This window comes from Vespula pensylvanica, chromosome 9 (assembly GCF_014466175.1).
Source record: "Vespula pensylvanica isolate Volc-1 chromosome 9, ASM1446617v1, whole genome shotgun sequence".
NCBI classification, from domain to species: Eukaryota; Metazoa; Arthropoda; class Insecta; order Hymenoptera; family Vespidae; genus Vespula; species Vespula pensylvanica.
The window spans coordinates 7,057,419-7,082,277 of record NC_057693.1 but is presented as its reverse complement, the minus strand read 5'-3'; the positions used below and the strand labels follow the sequence as shown (position 1 = coordinate 7,082,277).

Genomic DNA, 24,859 nt, shown 5'->3' with positions numbered 1-24,859 from the left:
AAAAAAAGATCTTGTACATATTGTCTCTAAGGTGGTGTAATACGTTTGATAAGAAAATTTTTGAAGTTTCACAAGGCTATGCGACAAGTTTTTCGTATCTGTGCATCAGTTACTCGAGTCGACACACCCCTCGCCCGAAGCGAGGTATCTTTCGCGGATGTCCTTTGCGAGCGTGTACAAGTGCACGCGCATGGACACAAACTATTTGCGCGCGTGTCAAGTTGTGCACGCGCGCATAGAAAGAGAGAAAGAGAGAGAGAGAGAGAGAGAGAGGAAGAGAGCGAGAGAGAAATAAAAAGAAAGAAAACGAGAAAGAAAAAGAGAGAAAGAGAAAAAGAGAAAGAGAAAAAGGGAGAAAAAAAAATATGGAGCTACGTACTTACACACATATATAAAGACACATACACGCACGTATAGACGCGCGAGAACGCCGCCTCCGCCGTCGCGGCGCTTCTGTCGTCCGCTGCAACGATGAAAAATTACCCCACGGAAGCAGGGGTGGGAGGGAGAAAGAGAGAGAGAAGCAGGAAGGAGCGCATGGAAGGGAGAAAGCGAAAAAGAGAGAGAGAGAGAGAGAAAGAGAGAGGGAGATGGTGAGAGAGAGAGAGAGAGAGAGAGAGAGAGAGAGAGAGAAAGAGAAAAAGAGAGAGCAAAGCGCTTTTTTCTCTAGACCCCGAGCTCGTCGTCTAGCGCCGAGTTCGCGAGCCTGACAGACAGCTGCAGCAGCGGAGCCCTGATATATCGACCGGGCCACCTAACCAACTACCCAACCTATCTCTTTCTTTTTTCCTCTCTCGTTCCTCTCCCTTACTCCGTCTGTCTCTTTCGCTCTCTCTCTCTCTCTCTCTCTCTTTCTCTCGCTCTCTCTTTTTCTCTCTTTCTCTCTCGCCCTCGCTCTCGCTCTCCACTATTATACACCTGGGCTCGTGCGCGCCCACACGGACGTACAACGGCGCGTACGAAAAAAAGTACCGGCTCACCGACACCAGCAGCCTCTGTCGAGGCGGGAGCACTCTTTGAGCTCTTACGCATACACACACATACACACACAGACACACGCATACACGCGAGCGCTCACGCGCGCGCGCTTACACGTACACACACTTATACCCGCTTTACACACCGATCTCCTCCTCCTCCTCTTCTTCCTCATCCTCCTTCTCCTCCTCCTCATCCTCCTCATCCTCTTCCTCGTCCTAGTCTTCCTCTTCGTCCCTCCCAACGACCGAGCACTCTCTCTTTCTCTTTCTCTCTCTCTCTCTCTCTCTCCCTCTCCCTCCCTCCCTCCTCCCTCCTCCCTTCTTCCCTCTCTCACTCTTTTTCCTTCCACCCATCTCTCGCGGAAAAGGGTGGCTGTTAGAGCGAAAAAGAGGGTTTTGGTAGCGGAAGAGATCGGGAGGAGGGTGGGCTGACGCCGGCACCACCACCAGGAAGGGCCAGAGGGGGCTGGAAAGGGTGGACAAGACGAGCGGTGGCGGGTGCACCGAACGGAGAGCCCAGTCAGCTCCAGGATAATTAGATCCTTTACAGGTTACCAATGATTGATAGTCTTCGAAATACGTAGAGATCCCCCTCACCAATGGGTCCAGAAAGAGAGAGAAAAAGAGAGAGAGAGAGAGAGAGAGAGAGAGAAAGCGAGTGAGTGAAAGAGAGAAAATGCCTCTCGTACGAGTCGATGCGCTCGTCGAACCTTGCTTCGGTTCGGTTCTGTTAGAGAAAAAAAAAATAAAAAAAAGAAATAGAAAAGACAGACACAGAGCTCGAATATGTACGATAAATACAAAATCTCCAGGTTCGCCAAACCCTTCCGTCGATTATGTCCTATCAAGCTAGCTACGTTCTCCTGACGCACACCCCCTATCCCTCCTCCCCTTCTTCCTCTTTGTCTTCCTCTCTTAAACCACAAGAGTTTCGAAAAAAGAAAAATAAAAAAAAGAAAAGGGATCACCGACGCCGATGCATCCACGATCGATCCAACGATTTCTTTTTCCGCACGAAAAATTCGAGGGCTACTTTCCTAAGGTCTAAACTTATTTCCCACTTGAGATCCATGTTCCATTTTTGTCCTTATAAAGTTGATACAAGTCCTAAGATCGCGATTAATGTAATATTATACCAACGAATGTTGCATGGCATTCGAGTTGTACGTATGTGTGATTATATATATACACACACACACACACACACACCATGCACGCACGCACATATATATATATGGATATACCATATATATATATATATGTATATGTGTGTATATACTTTACTTTTAAAGAAGCCCCACGAAAGAATCCGGTAGACGCGAGGTTCACGAATGCCTTGGTTTTACTAAGGTTTTTTTTTTCTTTTTTTTTTTCTCTTCTTTTTCTTTCTTCTTTTTCTTTTTTCATTTTTTTTTCTTTCCCCCTTCACGAAACAAGGCAACTTAAGATCGCAAGTTTCCAAGATGATATCATAGATCTTCCTTACGTAAATTTCACTTTATTATCAATGAAGAATCTGAACGAATACAACTCATTGTTTTACTGTTTTATTATTTTACTATAGTAACAATGACATTCTTACATAATTCATTTTCTCGTTTAGAAGGTATATATTAGAAAAATTATCATAGAAATAATTCCTGCGGAAGATCACTCCTCATTGGAAAACTTTCTTGCGTACCAATTTTTAGTACCGTCTTTGTAGCAATCTTGCAAGCTCTGTTAATGCATTCCTTCGTCGACAAATGAGGATGATACGCTTTAAAGTAGCTTAGACTACCCAGAAACGCGTCTCCTGCTCCCTGCGTGGAACAATAAAAAGAGATTCTTCAGAAATTCTTTGTGCTACGTTTTATGTTTCTAAATGAACTCGACTTAAGACTCGAGCTAACTCTTTCGACGATACTTCAACCAAATTTAACATTGATAACCAATCTAAACTTTAACAAGACATTCTTTTTGTTTTTTCTTTTCTTTGTTGTTTCTTCTTCTTTTCGTTTCTTTTCTTTTTCTTTCTTTTTTTTTTTTCTTTTTTAACTTGAATCGCGTTTCTCCTCGTCGTATCTTTATGATTTACGTTTACTTACGTATTTATCCTTTTAATTATCAACAAAAATTATTAAATTATAAAGTGAAACGCTCTCTTTGCCGTCGGTACGTCGTGAGAAAAGCTCGAGTGAATTTCGAATGTTTGGCGCGCAAGCGCATTCATACTTTTAAACGGACTACTCCCTTGGCTGCGTAATAAAATTTAATGAAGGGATTAAATGTTTATTTCTTGTTTTCTTCGCACGCTTTAGTCATTTACGTATTAATTAATGCGAGCGCCGCGAATATAGCGAAAATTTTAAACTGACTATAATGAGTCCTGCGCGATTCTTTTTATTTTACTTTTCCTTTTTTTTTTTCATCCTTCTTCTTTTTTTACTTTTCTTTTTCGTATAAATTCGAGCAGTAACGAAATAAAAATTGTATTAAAAACAAAAAAGAAAAGAAAAAAGACCTTGTCCGTCGTATCAACGCTATTTTCGTTACGATATAAATACTAAACAGTAATAAACAATGATCGTCATTTTTTCATTAATTAAATAAACAAATATATATTCCTTGACGTACGGTAGTATCGATAGGATCGACTTTTGTTGTTGAGATTTGAGTTATCTCTCTGTCGTCTTTAGAAGCATAAACGGCGCCTAACGGTCCAAGAGTAAGTATAACCATATTACAGCCTTTAGAAAATAAAATGTCGATTGCATTTTGCACATTCGACAACATCAATGGTTGCACTCCTGTTATAAGTTCGGCCTAAAAAATAAAATAATAATCCTTTCTAATAAATAACGATGAAATCTGTTCGCGTATCTTTATTTATATTTGTTGTATCGTCAAACTGTACTCTCGTTGTTTCTTATTAATTTACTTTCAACCTACCTCGGTCTCGTTAATACAAAATATGTCGCACAATTGGAAAATCTCTGGATGGATATTCTCTACGACCGGTGAACCATTCACAATTGAAAGCCCTATCGCATCGTTATAGGTAATTATACTAATCGTTTGTCTCTCGTGTTAAAAGTATTGCAATATAAAATTTCAATGAAATAATATTAAATAATCATAACACGAACCATGGCCCTTATGGATTCGTAAAGCTTGCAAAGTAGTATCTAATGGTGATTCGAATTGGCATAGTAACACCGTCGCATTTTTAATCAAATCGGCAGAATGTGTAACTTGGTCAACGCTTAAAAGATCATTAGCTCCTGGTACGACCACTATACTATTTTCTCCTAGAAACGAGTGCATTTGAAAATTAGTATGATTGTTGATTATAATTTTCTTACGTTCGTTTATTTCGATTTCGATATATTCCGTTTCCCTAGGACGATTTTTATGATCAAAGTAAGTACGAGATGAATCACGTTCTTCGATATTTTTAAAAATTAATTACTCTTTGACGAGACTCTAGACTAATTTTTTTTTTTTCAATTTTCAATCTTAAAAAGTCTCGAGAGAAAGTAATTGATTTTTAAAATTAATTGGAAACTTTTGATCCATTCTGTATATCATAAAATTCATTCATATCTTTCTTATCCTTCAACGATAATAATATCGCGAACTTCTACCGTGGATTTATATATGTAATATCGTATAAACGTTTGAAAAAATAAGACGTTTGAAAAAAAATAGAGATAATTTATCATTACAATTACGATCATTATGTTATCTCAAACATCTTATATAATAAAGATAACACGAATATATCATTGTTTTTTTTTTTCTACTATTACATACCATTACTAGCAACTGTAATATGAGCTATTCCACTTTGTTTATCCTTTTGTATTTGAATATAAGTAGTATTTACGTTTTCCTTTTTTAATATATCCAAATAAGTTTTTGCATAGTTGTCGCTACCCAACTATTACAAAAAAGAAAAGAAAAAATTGATTAAGCTAATAGTATAGAATTTACATAATTATCTATGTCATTTACATAATTATTAATTGTCTATGTGTTTAAAATAAATATTGTAAAAAAAAGTTTCTTAAAAATCAAATTATATAGACATTATGCAGACAAAAAACTTAAATTTGAAAAATTGCTAAATGAGCAATTATGAATTTACATTTAAGTATACTTTTCAAGGTTGAAAAAAATTTATATAATTACAAAGAAAGAAATATTATTACTGATCCAATAAGCGTAGTTGTTGCACCAAGTTTAGCAGCACTCACACATTGATTAGCACCCTTCCCACCATATTTTATTTTAAATTCGTTACCAAGTATTGTCTCTCCAGGTTTCGGTAAGCGAGACGCATAACTAAAAAATGAATGTCCTGATTGTCTAATCACACAATTGTTTTTATCTAACAAAACTTTTTTCTTCATTCACTGACTAGTTAGATAAACTATATATTAATGCATAACAAAATAATCATATATTTATAAATAAATAAAGTCTCGAGATCTGATAAAAACATAGCTGAATCTCTCTAGATTATAAAGGATATTAAGCAAACAGAAATATATGTATTTTATAATATAAAATCATACAAATGTTCAAACTTACCAAATAAAGTCTATCATACATGAACCAAGGACAACAATATTCGTATTCATTATTTTGACAAAATTATTTTAATAATTATGAATATTAATGTTACCGTTTCTCGATGAATTATTTTTTACGAACGTCTTGAACGAGATTATTATACAAAATGTCTTTACTTTCACAGAACAACGATAGAAAACCTAAGTATAAATTGATAATTTCTGTTATCTTTGTTACGAAATACAAGACGTATCTTAGTGTAACGATAATGCATGACTTCAATATATAACCTGCAATTTGCGAATAGGTCATTTTTTCTATCTATTTCAAACACTCATACCATAATTGCATACCTTTACATATAACTCTGTTTTTCTCTATCAATAAATATTAAATTAATTATATATTAAACCAAAAAATAAATACAATCATACTCGTGACATTATTTAACCTAACCTATCTATAAAGAAGTTTTACTTTAACGAACTTATATTTATAAAAAATAGTTCCCTAAAATAAATTTTTTATATAAGCAGACTATATCAGTACCGATAATAATCATGCCATCTTCTTTATATTCTTAAACCTAAAATGCTACGCGATGTTGATAATACACTCATGACATACCCAATGGAACATCTAATTTGTTCCTTACACTGCCATCTGTAGGAAAACATTACAATTATAATTGACAATAACTTACTCTCTCTCTTTCTCTCTCTCTTCTACCGCGAACTAAAAAACTATTAAACAGACCAGTAGTCACTGGGTGTCCATCTTTAACAACTTCGAGTACCGATTGAAAGGATACGTTTTCATTGGTTTAATGACGTCTGATGCAACCATTTTGTGTGTCATATATTGAAATATTGTAAATTATGCTTAACAAATTTAACGAGAATAATAATAATCGCAGGAATAACATAAATAAAATGGTAATTATTTGTAAATATAATAAAAGAAAGTAATATCAAACTAAAAAATCGAAATGTAAACCTTCTAGTATTCTGATTGGACAGTGTTGACTTAAGAATTGTCCAATCAGAATTCAATGCAGCCAATTTTCCTCCCAATCATGGTTTTTTATGTTTCAAAATTAATTTTTCAATGTTAACAAATAAATATGAAGTTTTACAATAATCTGTTAATATTATTAATAATTTACATTAATAAATAATTACAGTTAAAAATATTTCATTATTGTAATTAGATATTATTTATTATGTATTTCCTGAATATTAATATTATATATACATATATATATATTTTTTAATATCTTTTAGTTCACTAAATAATTTGCACATAAATTATACAAGATATACATACAAAAAAGTGGATTATAATCTTACACAAATATCTATCTAATTTTTTTGTATACTTTTGCCATTCTATTCTAAACCTGCTATACACAGACATACACACACACAACCAAACACAGGTGCATATTTGTGTCATGATTGTAATTTCCATATCCATACTTTTACTATCCTATAATTTACATGTTTTACTTTATTATCTTATAATTTATTGAAAGATAAATAATTACGATATTTCGTAAAAAACTTTTTTCCAACAAAATGTATTTGTAATAAACCATGTTAAAAATAAAAATAAGTTAAATAAGATTATCCAATCATGGTGTTTATGTCGCGACACATCGAAATTTGTATATTCACCATATTTACATACGTCGTTGAAACTGATTAAAATCTCAAGGATTTATCGTTTGAGATATTTCCAAAAATACTTGAAAAGATAGAAAGCGGAATTTAATGTATAACGAATTAATTATCTGTATAACATTCTAATCCCATCGACTGTTAATATTTGGAAAAAGCTGTGACCTGTTTGAAAAATGTAGTTATATATATACTAACATAAACATATACGAAATTCTGAAATCTAAGACTTTTAAAGAGAATTGCATTAAATTTCAAGAAAATTTATTAATATTCCATCACGATAGTATTACTATTACGTAAATTAATATATGTGCGTGTATGTACATACAGGTCTGTGTATGCATATATACATATATATATATATATACACACACACACACACATCCAACATTTATGAAACATTTTTTATTAGTGCATATATTTTATGCATAATTATATATGCATACATACTTATAACATATTCTACTTGGATACAAAAAATGAAATGACAGCTTTTTTTTATATAATCAAAGATCAGATCGATGATTGAATTTCATTATTATATAGTATGTCAAATATTTTTGTATCTCAATAGATTTTATGTTACATGAACGTGTAAAACTAGGAATTATTATCGAATACTTTCATACACCTTTTCGTGAATATCGAAATTCGTTTCGGAAAAGTTTCCCTGTGGGTTTCTCTATATATCGTATATATGGATATGTCGATAGTCAGTTCGATATAGATAGTTCTATAGTTTCAGTCAGTTTAAGAAGCTTCACGTGTTTATATATATATTTTTTCTTCAAATTGTTAGGTGTCATAAAAGGCCGTTATAATAATCGAAGTAATGAAATAAACATTTTCTCTCATGATTATGTTATACGCTGTAGTCGCGTATATATTCATCTTGATACATGTGTAGAAGTTTACTTTTTATTAATTAACCCTAGTTACAAAGTAAAGTGAGACGAAACAACGCTTATACAAAAGAACGAAGAATTATCAAATTCGTTCGTTTCTCCGAGTTAAATACTTATCTCTTTCTCGTTATGTACTATTTATAAATTTTCACAGTAAAAATAATGGCTGGAGTATTCGATATTGAATTGCACGAAGGTGATAGCGTAAATCATGATGAGTCCGATGACGATGTTATTGAGAGCAGAGAGGTAATTTATTTTAGTCGAAATACTATTCAGACAATTTTTTTTCTTTCTCCTTTTCTTTCTTTTTAATATCCCACATGTTTTCTTTTTTTTTTTAGGAAGAATATAGTCATGCCTCAAATGTAGATGCAATGCTGGAGTAAGTATACATATTAAATTAATGTATTATCATATCGTATATTGTCGCGTTATGTTTAGATTTATGTAATAATGAATGTATTTGAATTGAATTGCATGAAAAAAATTATCAGAGTTGCAAGTATTATAGTCATATATATTGTTGATCAATAATGTCAGTTTTAATAGATTTCTATTTTATAAATTAATCTTGCATATGTTTAGATCTGAAAATTTAGAAAGAGTACAATTGTCGGAGCAAAATGTTAATCCAGGACAAGAGAAAACAGGTCCTCAGGATTTTGAATTATGTAAAATCCTTGGCGAGGGCGGATATGGAAAAGTTTTCCAAGTTAGGAAAGTTACAGGCCAAGATAAAGGCAGCATTTTTGCTATGAAAGTAAGAAAAAGTTATTACGATTAGAAAGATATTTGTTATTTTGGATTATAAGGAATACCATTAATAAACCAAACAGATTGCTTAAAATATACGAACATATTAAAATAATACGAGTGAATAAACAAAAGAAAGATATATACTATCTTTTTATATTTTGTTAGGTGTTACGTAAGGCATCTATTATAAGAAACCAAAAAGATACAGCTCATACTAAAGCAGAGAGAAATATATTAGAAGCTGTCAAAGTAAGTAAATTGATTATATTTTTTACAGTCTTAATCATGAATATGTCATATATAAAATATTCTTACAGCATCCATTCATTGTTAATTTAATGTATGCTTTTCAAACTGGAGGTAAATTATATTTGATTTTGGAATATTTATGTGGTGGAGAGCTATTTACATATTTGGATCGAGAAGGCATCTTTTTAGAAGATACAGCATGGTATGTAGGTGTCGTATTATTTTTTACATTTACATTATATCTTTTGGAAGAACAAAAATTATTTATTAAACCAACCAAATTGTAATGTAATTTTATATTTTATTTGTATATGTTTATACAGTTTTTATTTATCCGAGATTATACTTGCCCTACAACATCTTCATAATCAAGGAATTATATATAGGTATACCTAATCTCTTTCATAAATAATATTGTAACAATGTCTGTATGTTTCCCTAATATATTTTTATATAATATTATGTGCTTACAGAGATTTAAAACCAGAAAATATTTTATTAGATGGAGAAGGTCATGTAAAATTAACAGATTTTGGCCTTTGTAAGGAACATATACAAGATGGTACTGTAACTCATACATTCTGTGGAACCATAGAATACATGCAAGTATTGATAAATACAAATTTGCAGTTAATTTATTTAAGTAGATATTTTATTAGTATTGATTATAAAATTTAGGGCTCCTGAGATCTTAACAAGAAGTGGGCATGGAAAAGCTGTTGATTGGTGGAGTTTAGGTGCTTTGATGTTTGATATGCTTACAGGAATGGTATAGTATTATGGATAGCAGTCTGATATATATATATATATATATATATATATATATATATACATGGTATTTTTAATAAAAAATATATGTAATTAATATAAAATTTATTTTAATAGCCTCCATTCACTGGAGATGATAGAAGAAAAACAATTGAAAAAATATTAAGAGGAAAATTATGTCTTCCACAATATCTTACACCTGATGCAAGAGACCTAATTCGTAAACTATTAAAGGTTTTTAACTATAATTATAGTTACCTGATACATGATGCATATATTATAGTAAAATACTTTAATATATATTTTGAAATTTATAGAGGCAAGTTGGTCAAAGATTAGGATCTGGACCTGAAGATGCAGAGCAAATAATACATCATAACTTTTTTAAACACATTAATTGGGAAGATGTTATTTCACGAAAATTGGAACCTCCTTTTAAACCATCACTGGTAAATCTTTTTGTTGAACTTATATACTTCGTATCATATATAGATATTCAGCATGATTCTTTATAATGTATATCAATAACAATAATCTTGTAGAAAAGTGCAGATGATACTTCTCAATTTGATGAACAGTTCACTGCAACCATTCCAGTAGATTCACCTGTTGAAAGCACTTTAAGCGAATCCGCAAATATGATATTTCAAGTAAGTGTATTAATTTGTTGATGTGATGAAGATGTGATATAAAAGAAATAAAATAAATTTTAATCTCATTGATAGGGTTTTACATATGTAGCGCCAAGCGTTTTAGAAGAAATGTATACACAACCAAGAGTTATAAATGCTAGGAGTCCACGCAGAGAACTTTTAAGTACTGGTTTTAGTGGTAGTCTTCACAGTCTATCACCACGGACTCCAGAAACGCACCTTCGTACGCCTTCTCAGTTTCATCAACTTAGGTAAATTATATCTAAGTAATTAAAATACCTTTATTCCTCAGGATTATAGAGCATTATAAAATGTATTTATAGAAAAAATAACATACATGTAGGGCTGGCACTATACAATCTCTAATGTGTTTATAACCTGCATATATACGGTATAATAATATTTACTTTTCATTTCTTTTTTTTTTTTTTTTCAATATTGTTAGTAGCTAAATATATTTTTATATATAAATAAATAGAGGTAAAACTTTTATCAGAGCAACGTTCTTAACATAATTTTAAAAAAAGGGTGCCAATCCTAAATATGAAAATTAATGTCTCTGCTAATGTAATTATTTCGTTACTTTTCATATAATATAAATTAAATTGGCAAACAATTGATATATGCTGATTTTTAGGCATCATATAGTAGGGCACAATAACATAGAAGATACTGAAATGATGGACGTTGGTCGACTACCGAATCATTTATAGTGGTCAGTGTTTAATAATGCAAACTTATAAGACATTATTGAACTTCTAAATTATATTGCAGAATTAATGTTTCTGCTGTGAAAAATTGGTTATGCAATGATCTGCATTTGGGCTGCAAAAGTCCAAGATGCACATTTAGCTAATTTTTCAGTTTCTATAAATATATATGTGTATGTATGTATGTATGTGTATATATATATATATATATATATATATATATGATGGAAATTATGATAAAATATTAACTTTTTGCTACAGAGGCAGTAATGTTAATTATCTGCTACTCTTATAGAACATATAATTATTGAAATGATGAAATATAAATTTGAAGTATATACATATAATGAAATATGTATTTTACATATCACCACATGTTGGTTTTGTGATTATTCTTCATTTCAATTAGGAATAATATATTTACATGTATGAAACCAGGTGTGATGAAAATGGGGAACTACATTACAGTAAAAGTTACTCCAAGTGCTCTCTTTCTCTATCTCTATCTCTCTCTTTCTCTTTCTCTTTAATTGGTATATGGAATATGTCAATATTATTAAATATTAATAATCCAGTATAAAAATAATTAAAAAAAAAAAAACCGAAATAAAAAATAGAATCGCAAGAAAAAACAAAATTTTCATGCAAATTGCAATTCTAATCGACATAAATATAAAGAATAAATAATCTAGCAAAGTAAATATAAATCAAAAAATTAAGAATGTCCTTCTCTGCAATGACTTATGTCTAAATTAGATATTAGACTAGTATCAAGGATAATCCTCAAAATCAATGTTTAGTGGGACGTAAAAAACATGTTTTAATATACATAAAATCAATATTTCATCGTGTTATAATAAAATATAAACTTTGTGCTATAAGAATATTAATGCTAATTATGCTTAATAACTTCATAAAATATTGTAAAACAGGAGTTATGCATCATATATTTTATGTAGCTGCTCACTGGATATTGTTCTGTGAAATATGAGATAATAATGTCGTTAATTAATGATACAATAATTATGAACAAATTAATTATTATTCAAACAGAATTTTAACTGCCCAATATTCATAGCTGTTGTTCTCAGGTAGTGTTACACAGTTTGATATTTATACTTTATTCTATTTAAAAGTAAAAAGAAGGAAAAAGTGAAAAGAAAACAAATGAAAAAGAATTTAATGTAAGTAAACAGATTGTTATTATTAACACTTTCTTGATATTAAATTAATAAGAATGAAATAACACTACTTTGCAAATACAATTTAAATAGTATTCTTATCACACTTCTATGTCAAAAGATGGAATATATTTGAAAGGTACAAAGTGTAGTAAATAAACGTATTTTATTGTGAAATAAATGCTTTATTATTATATTGCATCCATTTACACAATGAGAGGAATAAAGTAATATATCATATGTTCATTTTTTTTATCAGATATGTATGTGTGTGTTTAAAGTAACGGTGATGATTATCAATGATTTCGTTGATAAGGAAAATATATTTTTATTTTTATGAATAACATTTTTAATTTTATATATTTAACATACTTCAGTGACCAATAATACAATAACTTACATTACATTGTAAATGATCTTTTATTAATTAAATTAAATCATATACCTCCCAAGAAAGAACAAATGAATTATTATTCTTATACAATAACATATGATTTAATGTAAAAATATAAATTTAATCATGTAACTGTTTCCTATAAATTACACTTGCGTATTTTTCTTTTTCTTTTTTCAATTCTTCAACATAGAAATGCTTTACTTTCTTTTAGTGTTTTTTACGTTTCTTGTCACTATGTAATTCATTATTTTTTCTTTTACGATTTTCGCAGTGATCAATGGTCTTTTCCCTATTCCTTTTTTCATCCTTCATTTTATTATTTGATTTGTATTTGTCCTCCAACTTATGTTTTGTTTTTCGTTCTTTATCTTTATGTCGATTAAAATTGTGATTTGCATGAGAATTTATTTCTATCTTTCCTTGTGATTTTCTTTTGTGCTTCCACTTTTTTCTGTTACTTTCTGTACTGGAACTATCACTACTACTACTGCTAGAATCATCACTGATACTATTATTGCTATTTTTACAATCAGTATCACTTGAGCTTCCACTATTACTATTACTACTACTACTACTACTACTACTACTACTACTAGCATGAGACTTTTTACTATTTCGAACTTTTCTTTTCTTCAATTTTTTGTGCTTTATTTTCATATTCTTCTTCTCAAGTTTTTGAAGTTTCCTAAAAAGAATAATATAAATTTTAATAAAAAACCATTAAAGTATATATTTCATCTTGATATAAAAAGTAACTATATTTTACTTTAACAATTTCTTCTTTTCTTGCTTTGAAAGAGTTTTTAGAAATGTAATCTCAGAATTTTCTTCGTCATCAGAAACCATCAAATGCTCATGCCCAGGTACACGTAAATGTTGTTGGGCATCCAGTGCAGATCTATATATTAACAAGAATACAATATTAGCGAATAATAAATCTTGAGTTATATTTAAAATAATTTTGTTCTTCACATTCTTCTTACTTCTTAAGTGCTAATCCATCTTCTCGCATTTGTTGCACCAAAGTTAAAGCATCAGGTGTCTGTGGTATATTTGAATTATTTGCCATTACTACGCTCATTGCTTGACTGTATAAAGGACATTCTTTGTCTAGAAATAACAAAAAATTCATATGCTTCTTACTTCCATAATAAATTTATAAAAAATATCTTCTAAAGATAAATTTAATAGATTATCAAACCTGTATTTATGTGGCCCCACTTATGACATTTAATACATCTAACATTTCGAACTTGAATGCCAAAAGGTTGATCTCTAATTTCACTATCTCCTTTACAATAACTTTCTCTTGGAGCATTATATTTGCGTTGCCATTCAAATTTATATTCTGGTTCGTTATCTTCTTTTTCTCTTTCTTTTTTTGCTCCTGGAGGAGGCTCATACATAAAATTAACACTTAACTTATCCTTGCTCTCTTTACTTAAAAGTGCTCTGTAAAATAATTAAATTAAATCATAAATTCGTATCATTCTAATAATCATACCTCATCTATAATAATACGATATAATGATTTACTTGTTATTATGAAGATCTTGCTCTTTCTCATATTGAACACGTAATTCTTCTTGCTTTTTTTTGTAAGCTTCAGCTTGTTGTTCTGCCATCCATACCTATAAGATTCATTTTGATTAATATAACCATAAATGCAAGGTAATGCTCTTGAAAAAGAAAGGTTAAAAAATTATACGCACTCGTTTTAGATTATCTCTCGAAGCTGGATGAAAAAATTTCTTGCACATATAATTATTAAACCCCTTCCCCATATTTACTAATTAACTATACAATTTATTTCAAGTAAAAAGAAAAATATTTATTTCTAAATTTTTTTCAAGACTTTTTGACGTTAATAAGTATCACTGAATGCCATTTAATATCGGCAGCCATCATAAAATTTTTATAAAACAACCTAGTCATTTTTTAACTAAATTATTTTCATATTCGTAAAAATAATTTTGTTATCTTTTTATAAAAATATAATATAATCTCTCATTTAACTAAGTTCAAGGCTCCCCAATTATTACTATCTAAAAATAAAATAATATAATGTTAACATCTTTTTTTTTTTTTTTTTTTAATATTTCATTTGACTCATGCGTCAGCTGAAAAAGGAAATGTGACGTAACTTAACCTCATATCGATACTTGCTGTCAATTGTTGTCAGCTTATATTTGAACACAAGTGATAAGTCTATTCCTTATAATTACTGTTTTATGTGAAATAAAATATATAAAATAAAATATGTTAAATATAGAATTAGAATTTTTTAATGATGATTTTATTAGACATTGTAAAAATAATTTTATTTAAATGGATCGGTGTATTCGATCAACCTTGGTCATTCTCTTCTTAATGTTGAGTCGTTGACTTATATTTTCTAATAAGTAACGTGTCTCGATATAATATCATTGTAATTTCATCTGTAATAGTTCATTCAAAGAGTTCGTACAGGATGAAAATCAATGAAAAAAATATGGTAGCATTTGCAACATCCGCAACACCAGTAGATAGAGAAGGCTGGTTGAATAAACGCGGTGAAGTTAATCGTGGGTATCAACGAAGATGGTTCGTTCTTAAAGGGAACATATTATTTTATTTTGATCGACGCGGTGATAAAGAACCTGTAGGTATGATCGTTCTTGAAGGATGTACTATCGAATTGACAGAAGATGAAGAACAGTTTGGATTTAAAATTGTATTCCATGGTCCAAATAATAGAAGCTATGCACTTGCAGCTGAGTCACAAGTAAATTATTATAGGAATAACAAGATAATACATATTTATTATAAGTTATTCAAATTATAATTATTTATTAAAATTTTATTACTTACAGGAATCAATGGAACAGTGGATGAAAGGTTTGGCATGTGCCAGTTATGATTATATGAGATTGATGGTAGCAGAATTACAACGTCAATTAGATGCTGCAGAAGAAGAAGTCGAAACATTAACTCCACCACCTCAGTCTCCTAAAGCACCACCAAGACAAAGACACAATCCTTTTAACAAGCCAGAATCTCATCACCGTTCTCAGAGCGTTAGATCTGCACCTGGTAGAACAGAAAATGTACCTCGTACAAGAATCACATTTAGAGAATTACATACAGCATATGGAAGAAGAATTCTGGCAGATTTGAATGCATGGAGACATGCAAAAAAAAATGCAGAAGCACCATTGATAACTCTATAATTAGTGACCATTTGTAAATATTTATATTGAAAGTATATTATTACACTTGCAATGTTAAACAAATTTAGTTGTAGTATAAAAAATATTTTTCTTGTCTTCATTTATATAATGCTTTTAACTATTTTTTTATTTTATGCTATTTTTATGATACATTAAATATTTATATATATAGGATGTGATAAAGTGTAATTAATATAGGAACTTATGTACATATATTTTATTATCATTTAATAGTGCAAATACATGGAATAAATCAATAGCCATGCATGAATATCACAGAACCAATTCATATAAAACGATATATATTAATCGCGTATTTGTTAGCAAATACTGCAAAAATATTGTAGCAGAGTTATTCATTATAAGTTTGTTCTTTTGTACAAGCGTTTACATAAACGTACTGAATATGATTACATGAAACATTACTTTCGACATTTAACATTTTCCTAATTGTTTACAGTAAAAAAAATATAGTATGTTTTTATTAGCAATATATAGAAAGTCTAATATATATTGTACAAATCAATGTTGGGATAACATTTTAACACATTATTAGTATTATTAATTTTACATTAGAATAAAATATTCGATTGAAGCATAGCATATTTTATTTAATACTTATTGAAAATCTACTTTAAAATGAGATTTGCAATTTCTAAACATATACATATAAAAAGCTATGCGATATTTATCATACGTTTATATGCGATTATTGTTTAATGCACAAAGCAGTATGATTTACATGATACAATTTCTGCGAGTTCGTTTAAATATTCTAATAATAAATTATATACTAAAATACTTTTAAATAATTCTTATAACAAAATTCGAAAATTATACTCATTTAAATTTAAAAACATTTCTTTTCCTTGCATCACCAGGAAGATGACGAGCTCCTAAAAGGAGCCGTGCCTTGTCTTCCTCTTGAGGAGCAGATTCTTCTTGTGGACCCCTTGGTTTGATTTGCAATTTTTGTTTAATGGCTTGACTCAATATTACACGACGAGAATCGCTTTTCATGGCTAATAAAAGATCAAGCCATGTCCAAGTAACATTATGATATTCTAATGTCGGTATCACTAGCGCAAAATCTCGAACGTCCTCTAAATTTTTCTCTTTATTGCCCTACAAAAAATTGACCAATTTGTATCATAGTATAGTAATGTCAATTTCAATCGATATATGAAAGTAGTATTAAAGTTACCTTGTAGGATACTCGAACAGGTACTTCTGGTATTTTAATGTATATGAACAACTTATTTTTATCAGCTCTCTCCTTCATTTTTTCTACATCATCTCTTCTTTCAATAGGTACATAAAACGATGAATCTCGTTGCGGTGCCGGTGGTTCCTCGATTCCTTCCGGATCTCTTTCCGGGAAGCAGAATTTCAGCATCGTATTGAAGAATTTTTTAGTTAATCCTAAAAATATAATAACGAATGATATAAAATGTTATTTTATCTCATCGTTCGTTTCTTACCTATTGTTAAAGGAACTACATTGATTTCGAAATGTTCCTTTACTGAAATACCAGCAACAGGTGCTTTCTCTCTGCAAAACACTCTTAAAGCTCTTTGCCTATCGACAGGCATATTACTTTGTAATTCGGTCGGAGTCAAGACTTCTGTATAGATTTGATTGGGTAATAAATTTGTCATTCTGACATATCCTAATTCCAAAAGATGTTCCACCGAATCGTCTGTTTTACTTGTTTTTGTATACAAGAAATTAGTCAGAATTAAGTCTGCTATACCTAATTGACCGTCCGCATCAGTGAGCCTCCATTGAGCATGTTTGAAACAAATTTCTGCAACTCTTGCAACTGCTGCTGGCTTATCTTTTAATGTCGTTGAAGCAGTCGGTGGTGCTGTAGTTTCCTTATAACAACTTAACATCACATCAAGCTCTTCAGCTTTTGCACTAAGTTGTTCTTTACATTCAAAAACTCGAGCTTCTAATCGTTCCATTTCAGCCAATAAATCAGAATTTGATTCATCGGCAAGCGCTTTCTGTACTAGATATGTCTCGCGTTCTAATCTTCTCAATTTTGCAACTAATCCACGCACAGTATTTTGCAATTGTTGTATAGGTCGTTTTTGGTCCTCGACAGAATGTAATTGTAATTGAAATCTCATTCTTTGTAATCGTTCGGAAGCTTCTTTTCTGCGAGGCTCTACATACAATAACAAATTATTTACAATATCCAAAATCATTGCATATTGTAAGGAGTTCGTGCATACATCTAAATCATGATGCATTAATGTAAATGCATCTGCAGCTGATAGTTCTTTTCTTTCCCATAAACTGACTTCTTCTCTTGGCGGTGGTGGAATACTGTCTACCGATCCAACATCTAAAGCTTGACCATAGCCAACATAAAAAAATTCGCATTTACATCTTGATACAATACGTTGTAATTGATGTTGTGGTCCACCAGCACCACCTACGGTCTGACTAACTACACCACCTACACTTTGACCTGATCCTACAAGAGCTGGTACGTCTGGTAAACCTGCTATCACTGTAGAATCTTTTTCCTGCAATCGTTCGTTGTCAATGATGTTAATTCGTAATAGGAATAATTTGTAATAGTTAATTATACGGAAATATACCTGTATATTATCCAATGTTAACCACATAATATTGTCATCAATATTATCATCAATATTTGCACTAACTGTAGCATAATACTGCATACATTCTAAAGAACCAACCCAGGTAGTTTTTGAAACAAGCGTTCTCTCTTTCCACACAGGCCGATGAACCCTTTGTAATATTTCTGCTTTTGCTGCTGATAAAATCACATATCCGCGCGTTTCGATTCCTTTCAATAATACTTGGCTATTCACTAATGCAACTGTAAAAAAAAATAATTTATAACATAAAGCAAACTATAAAATACTCGAAGAATGTTTTATTTGATAGGTCTGGTCTCTTGTTCTATCTTACTGAGCCAATTTTTGTGTAAAACGTCATCCTGGTGGCATGCTGCAAGTCCGCGTAATTGTTGACCTCTCGTTTGTACTGATAAATCATCACTGAACGCTACTGGTTTGTTGGCAGCTTCAGCAATTAATCTTTGCAACATTCCAGCAGCTTCTCCTTGTTGTGGTTTAGAAGATGTTGATGGTGTTGTTTGGGTAGGTGTATTTTGTGATTCAACAGCTCTGATTCTATTTTTATGTGGTGTAGAAGTACTTTCTCTATGAAAACCTTTCAGAGCTGCCGTTGATAAATTTTTTTTAAGTTGCTGCGTTTTAATAAATGAATCAAAAAGAGCAAATGCGACATCTCTGTTCGTTTTAGTCCAAGCTCCTTTTAAGTCATGTACGGCTAAACGATGAGTTGGATTATCGCCGCTTACTCCTGCGACCATAGCTTCTCTTCCATAGCTAACTCGAGCAACACTGAGACAATAACATTTCTCAACCGGCTGTCGTAACGAAGTACTTTCTTCTTCTTCTTGCAATGCACTTTTTAACCAAATTTCTGCATCGTTCAATTCACAATTCATATAAATAACAGACCATTCTGCTCTTGGACGGTGTATAAAGCCATCGTCGATCGGATGAAGAGCTAGATTATGTTCAGAGCTACATGCTACTTTTCCACCAGTTACTTCAAATCCTCTCTGCATAGCAAAGGACATCCAGTAACTTACATGAAAACGATGAAATGCTAATGTTAATCTAACTTTCCTGTAGTGCCTGCTTAATTGTTTTTTCCTTGGTCTAGTATTCTTAAATAGTGGACCTTTTCTTGTAGGTCTTGTCGCACCTGATAATATAAATTTTAAATTTTCAAACCATCTAAGAGTACTGCCATAAAGCAAGGCTGTTGGTGCACTTGTCAGTGTGGGAGATCCAGTGGGTTTAGTTTCTAAAGATAAACTAACATTTAGATTTTGTGAACGAAATGCACGGAAAGAATCGTGTTCTTGATTGCTAGAATACTCTGGTAATCTATCTGGAGCACAAGGTATTGCAGCATGGTGATCTCTTGGATCACCCAAACAAACCCACGCTAATTTTATGCTTAATCTGACATTAGGTAAATGTAGTAATCTACAATCATCGTATTTGCTGGCTGTACGAACGTATACATCAAAATCGCCTTTAATTATAATTTTGCCTTGTGTCCAATCAAGTTCTAGACCCGTCCATGTTAATTCCATTTCTTCAGTGGTATTATAAGGATCTAAAGAGCCATGTAATAAAACAGTTAATTGTTTCACACACAAAGTTATTCTACCATGAAGGGCTAATCTCATTTTATCCCAAAATGGCAATGGGGGACTGGGATCTCGAGATGGATGGATTATCTTTTCAAAGCTAAGATTACATTGTGCTATAACTGGTTCCCAACATGGACCAAACGCATATCTGAATTTATCTATGTCCCAATTAAGGTCATGATAGTACTTTAGCGACGTCATTCCTCTTTCTACAACAATATCATCCCATGGTGGTCCGATTTCAATTCGTACCGTACGTCTAGCCCTAGGTAATGGTACAGCTTCAGCGCCAGCTAATCGACCCCAAATACTAAGACTTTCGACTAAAAGCAGCGGTTGGGGAAAATCTCGCAATTGTAATTTCCATTCTGCACATTTTAAACTGATGCCTCTGACCCAAAGTGTATTGAACTCCAGGCCATCTTCGGGCCAAGGAGTTTCTGGATCCATTTCTCTTATAGCTTTAGTTGCATTTTCTGTACCATTTATAGAAGGATCAGATAAAGTCAATATTTCTAAATCCAACATAGACCAAGCAAATAATCTTGTTCTTGCTGGTCCTGTGCGTTGCATTTGTTTCCATCTCTGTACATAGATTTCTGCATTTTTTTTATTCAGACTAGCATATAATTCTTCTACTTTATCTTGTGGGAGAAGTAAGTGAGCACGACAAAGTTCTTGTACTTTGGCGTCCAACATCGCTTGACGTTTCAGACTTTCCTTATATTCATCTTCTAAAAGTTCATAATTATCCCGTAATCGAACTTCAAATGGATCATCGCTTACTTCAAAAATCCACTCTTTAATCTGTAAATAATGCATAGCAACATTAAAAGTATGTAAATGTAAATAACTTTTTTTTATAATTATCTAAAAAATGCTTAGTAGTATATTTATCATAAAATAATAAATATATATATTTACTTTTATAATTAAATCACACGGCAAATGTGGTTGTTTAATTGATCCTGTTGAATGAATGTCCTTTAACCATCTCTTAATACTAAACAGTTCATTTTGTATAGCTTCAGTGAACTGATGTTCATAAGGAAAACAAGCTTTAACTGATTCAATATTAAGGGCCCAAGTTTCATTCCATTCTAAGAAAAATCCTTCATTATTTTGTCTTTCTAAGCGTACTTCTTCATTGTTAGACACTCTGACTAATTCAAATCCTTCAATCATAATTATGTCAGCCATATCTAATGTCGCACGGATATAATTAAGCTTCCATTCACCCTGTACCCAACGTAGTTGATCCGAAGAAAGTTCCAAAAAGTGCTTTGGTGATATATCAATAGAAACAGTGATGCCTCCAGTAGCTAATAAATCTATAAAACGCTTTTTTCGTTGAGTGCCTATATCTCTATTCGTTAATGTTTCTTTAGATATAAGAGATCTAAAGTCCTTAGATTCCATCCAAAATAGTAAAAGACGTAAATGTAAATTAGGGCTCCATGCTATGCTTGTACCATCAAGACTTATATTTATAATATCTGAACTAATAGCACATTTACATTTTCGTATAGCCAAAAATGGATGAGTTAAAGCTTGTGCATGTTGACAAACAACTGGTTCATATTTATTAAGAGTTATAGCACTCACTCCTTCAGCAACTGCTACAAGTCGTTTAACATTATTCTCCATACTTGCAGCGTCAAGACGCATCATAATGCATAACTCATTTTCGGCAATAAAAAACACATTGCAATTTGTAACTTTCAGATTTAATTGAGTGGTATTTTCCGATCTTTTAATTTTTTCTTTTGTCGGTTTTATATACTTCTTACAACACCTGCAAAAAATCTCCATATTATAAACGTAAAATTTGTAATGAAAATCATATTACGAACATATGAATTTAAAGAATTACTTGAAAGCTTGCTCAAGAAACCGGGCGAGATCTAAACTCCATTCTGTTACAAGAGCATCTACAGCAATTCCTATAGCATTTGTACGAGTTGTTGCTAATAATACTCCAACTGAAAGTGGGCTACCCCAACAATGAGATGTTTCAAGATTATTTGTAACAGCTCCATTTAAAGCACAAAATAAAGATTCAATTATCAATTCAGTATTGCAATCTTCGACTTCATCTATTCATAAAAAAAACTTACATTATCAAAATTCTATTAAATGCTACAAGATAAAATTATTTAATTGAATTCAATTTATACCTAGAACTGTATTCAAAGAAAATTTCATGTGTGCTACTCCACAAGAAGCTTCTGGTGCATCTGGAAGCTTTATAACCAAAGATGAATCATATAATTCAGTATTTATCTTAACTTCAACCCATGGCAGTTTTCTGGTTAAGGACACGCGATCAACAGGTTTAGGTATTTCGTTTTGTGCACTTTGCAATATTGATTCCCAATCTTTGTAATCATAAAAGATTAAAAGACTACTCAATTGAACTGATATTTGTAAAATATCTTGCTCCATCTATGTGTAAAGAATATAGATATTTATAAAAAAAAAATTAAATATACATATATACATACATTTTAGAATTTAAAAAATGTTACTATTTTGTAAACTTACTTTTGCATCTATTAGTAATGATTGTAAAGTAACAACAGGAAATTTTCCACGAATGGACAACCCTTCTAAATTCACAGTGAAATTTAATTGAGGGCTATGTGGTTGAAATTTTGCTATAGCTTGCAATCCTTTCATTATACCTTCTAAGCCAATAATACCACCATCTTCTCGTCCTGCAATGACAGAAGAATTTCCTATCTTCAACATAAAGTCCTGAAATATCAATTGTAAATGTAATTAATATATATAATTATTAAGAAGCAAGTATAAAGATTAATTCTTACCTTTGGTATAATCGGTGCTAATCTAGCCAGCAAATTATCAGTAGATTTGCTATCTATGTTAGAGCATGAAGCTCCAGTTGTTAATGATTTTCTATCTCTTAAAAATTGCATAAGACCTGGTCCTCCAGAACCTTCTGTTTGTGTCACACCAACATACAATTTCTATAAACAATATTTTGTTAAATATAATTTAATCGGAAAAAATAAATTTTGTATTATCCGATTATAAATAGCTATGTGACATTATACCTCCACTGAAATTTCTCCTTGAGCTTTAAGAGTTGCTTCTGCTGTACCTGCAAAAGTGATCTGCGATAAGCAAGCATCAGATGCATGTCTTAATAGTTTCATTGCTCCTCCAGAAACTGTAGCAGATGCTAGCAAAGTACGAGCTCCATGTACAACGCTGCCATCTAAACTGAGACTTTCTGCACTGCCATTAGCTAACCAACCATTACCAAGTGCAAGAAGACTCAAATTTTCAATATGTACAGCCATAAACTAAAAGATTATATAAATATTTAATAGAAATATATTTTTTAGAAATAATCAAAACTTTGATAATATATATATATATATATATAATATATGTTACCTGTACAAATGTTATGATTATTGGTGAAACTTTTTTATCTCTAAAATCTAATAATTTACTTGCTTCTTTCGAATGATGGTTAGATTCAATAGGAACATCTTTATTAATTCTAACATCACGCATAACTACTGCTAACAATTTAGCTACATCGCTGCTAAATAAACTGCTACGAACACTTATTTCTTCAACTTGCTAAAAGTAAACAAGATATATATAAAGTATATTAATGTTTAAATCAAAAGAACAGATAAACAATATGTAATACTAACCAATGTAAAGCCATTCTTGGATACATTAACATCACGGAGAATAAAGTACGGTAAAGAAATATGACCAACCCTTAAATGTATTTTATATTTTCTTTTTACTAACCATGCTAAAAATCTTGGAATTACCCTGTAATAATTGAATAATTACAAATTTGTTAGAATGAAAAAAGAAAAGAAAATATACAATTCTATATATAAATCAGGTACTTACCAAGTAAAATTACAGTATAATATAAAACAGACTATAAAAAAGGCAAATAAGCCAGTCATTTTTAATTACATAATATTACATAATATTGCAAAAAATGTCATTTTCAGAATTATGAATTCTTCATATTATTAAAAACAATAGTTTTCTTAGATAGTTAACACATTCACTTGTTGCAGGTTAACTTTTTATGCTAAATATATAGAAAGTTTTTAGGTAATTATTTTTTTCTTACATGGTATTCTTAGATTTTCTCTCGTTTCTTACGAAAACGATACATCGAAATATTGATCTTACATTGCAATGTGTTATAGAAAAATTTAATATACGTAATATTAAAAGTTTCAAAAGTGACGTATTAAAAATTGACTTTCGCCATTTGTCCATCTCATCGTATATATCGTAGAGTCTAACAGAATAAGCATGAATAAATGATTTCAGTGCCAATCTTTTTGTTATTGTTCGCTATGTAATATTCTTTACATAAAAAACTCATTCTGTTTAATTTCGAATTTCTATCCCCTCGTGTAAAGGTAATATAGAAATAAAAACCCTAAACTTGATCACTTTTTTTTCCGTTACTATTTGAGGAAAAAAGAGAGAAAATAGTTATATATTAGCTGTACTTCATATATATTTTTTTTTTTTTTTTTTTAGTATTATAAATCAATTAT

General features: G+C 30.9%; 5 protein-coding genes across 10 annotated transcripts in view; 2 read left to right on the top strand and 3 right to left on the bottom strand.

The window, feature by feature from the left end:
* The window catches only part of LOC122631888 (ribosomal protein S6 kinase beta-1-like), a 45,934-nt gene extending 34,132 nt beyond the window's left edge, over positions 1-11,802 (top strand). The window contains exons 1-14 of one of the 2 annotated variants that reach the window (XM_043818088.1): positions 7,248-7,394; positions 8,279-8,373; positions 8,469-8,509; positions 8,713-8,887; positions 9,049-9,132; positions 9,201-9,334; positions 9,456-9,518; positions 9,606-9,734; positions 9,811-9,901; positions 10,018-10,134; positions 10,218-10,349; positions 10,443-10,550; positions 10,626-10,804; positions 11,191-11,802. In XM_043818088.1, the coding sequence (XP_043674023.1) occupies positions 8,287-8,373; positions 8,469-8,509; positions 8,713-8,887; positions 9,049-9,132; positions 9,201-9,334; positions 9,456-9,518; positions 9,606-9,734; positions 9,811-9,901; positions 10,018-10,134; positions 10,218-10,349; positions 10,443-10,550; positions 10,626-10,804; positions 11,191-11,266 (1,416 nt within the window). In that variant the 5' untranslated portion in view covers positions 7,248-7,394; positions 8,279-8,286 and the 3' untranslated portion in view covers positions 11,267-11,802. Of the gene's footprint in view, positions 1-7,247; positions 7,395-8,278; positions 8,374-8,468; positions 8,510-8,712; positions 8,888-9,048; positions 9,133-9,200; positions 9,335-9,455; positions 9,519-9,605; positions 9,735-9,810; positions 9,902-10,017; positions 10,135-10,217; positions 10,350-10,442; positions 10,551-10,625; positions 10,805-11,190 lie in introns of those variants that run through there. The other variant, XM_043818089.1, reaches the window with a different exon arrangement.
* On the bottom strand, positions 2,515-6,114 carry LOC122631889 (ribokinase-like). Of its 4 annotated transcripts, none has more exons than XM_043818092.1 (8): positions 6,087-6,114; positions 5,556-5,565; positions 5,174-5,306; positions 4,776-4,902; positions 4,109-4,270; positions 3,912-4,003; positions 3,597-3,785; positions 2,515-2,782 (listed from the first exon to the last, which is right to left on the bottom strand). In XM_043818092.1, exons 1-8 carry the CDS (start codon positions 6,097-6,099, stop codon positions 2,606-2,608), a joined length of 903 nt encoding a protein of 300 aa, XP_043674027.1. In that variant the 5' UTR covers positions 6,100-6,114; the 3' UTR covers positions 2,515-2,605. The 4 variants fall into 4 exon arrangements, with proteins under 4 accessions (XP_043674027.1, XP_043674025.1, XP_043674028.1 ...); XM_043818090.1 differs by lacking the exon at positions 6,087-6,114 and adding an exon at positions 5,891-6,048 and having other exon boundaries at positions 5,556-5,827; XM_043818093.1 differs by lacking the exon at positions 6,087-6,114 and adding an exon at positions 5,891-6,048 and having other exon boundaries at positions 5,219-5,306; positions 5,556-5,827.
* Positions 11,803-12,608: 806 nt separating the features above from the next.
* LOC122631535 (corepressor interacting with RBPJ 1) lies at positions 12,609-14,758 on the bottom strand. Its single transcript, XM_043817325.1, has 6 exons — positions 14,554-14,758; positions 14,378-14,472; positions 14,043-14,293; positions 13,825-13,951; positions 13,608-13,739; positions 12,609-13,526 (listed from the first exon to the last, which is right to left on the bottom strand). The coding sequence occupies exons 1-6, from the start codon at positions 14,623-14,625 to the stop codon at positions 13,049-13,051; spliced, it is 1,155 nt and encodes a 384-aa protein (XP_043673260.1). The 5' UTR covers positions 14,626-14,758; the 3' UTR covers positions 12,609-13,048.
* Positions 14,759-14,968: 210 nt separating this feature from the next.
* Positions 14,969-16,460, top strand: LOC122631536 (sesquipedalian-1-like). The gene is made up of 2 exons (XM_043817326.1): positions 14,969-15,605; positions 15,694-16,460. The coding sequence occupies exons 1-2, from the start codon at positions 15,312-15,314 to the stop codon at positions 16,048-16,050; spliced, it is 651 nt and encodes a 216-aa protein (XP_043673261.1). The 5' UTR covers positions 14,969-15,311; the 3' UTR covers positions 16,051-16,460.
* On the bottom strand, positions 16,253-24,750 carry LOC122631533 (protein KIAA0100). Of its 2 annotated transcripts, XM_043817323.1 has the most exons (14): positions 24,189-24,741; positions 23,978-24,104; positions 23,709-23,900; positions 23,363-23,614; positions 23,114-23,275; positions 22,830-23,042; positions 22,463-22,730; positions 22,159-22,381; positions 21,210-22,080; positions 19,001-21,092; positions 18,664-18,908; positions 17,532-18,588; positions 17,255-17,472; positions 16,253-17,175 (listed from the first exon to the last, which is right to left on the bottom strand). In XM_043817323.1, the coding sequence occupies exons 1-14, from the start codon at positions 24,245-24,247 to the stop codon at positions 16,891-16,893; spliced, it is 6,264 nt and encodes a 2,087-aa protein (XP_043673258.1). In that variant the 5' UTR covers positions 24,248-24,741; the 3' UTR covers positions 16,253-16,890. The 2 variants fall into 2 exon arrangements, with proteins under 2 accessions (XP_043673258.1, XP_043673259.1); XM_043817324.1 differs by lacking the exons at positions 16,253-17,175; positions 17,255-17,472 and having other exon boundaries at positions 18,045-18,224; positions 18,292-18,588; positions 24,189-24,750.
* Between the last annotated feature and the right edge of the window lie 109 nt (positions 24,751-24,859).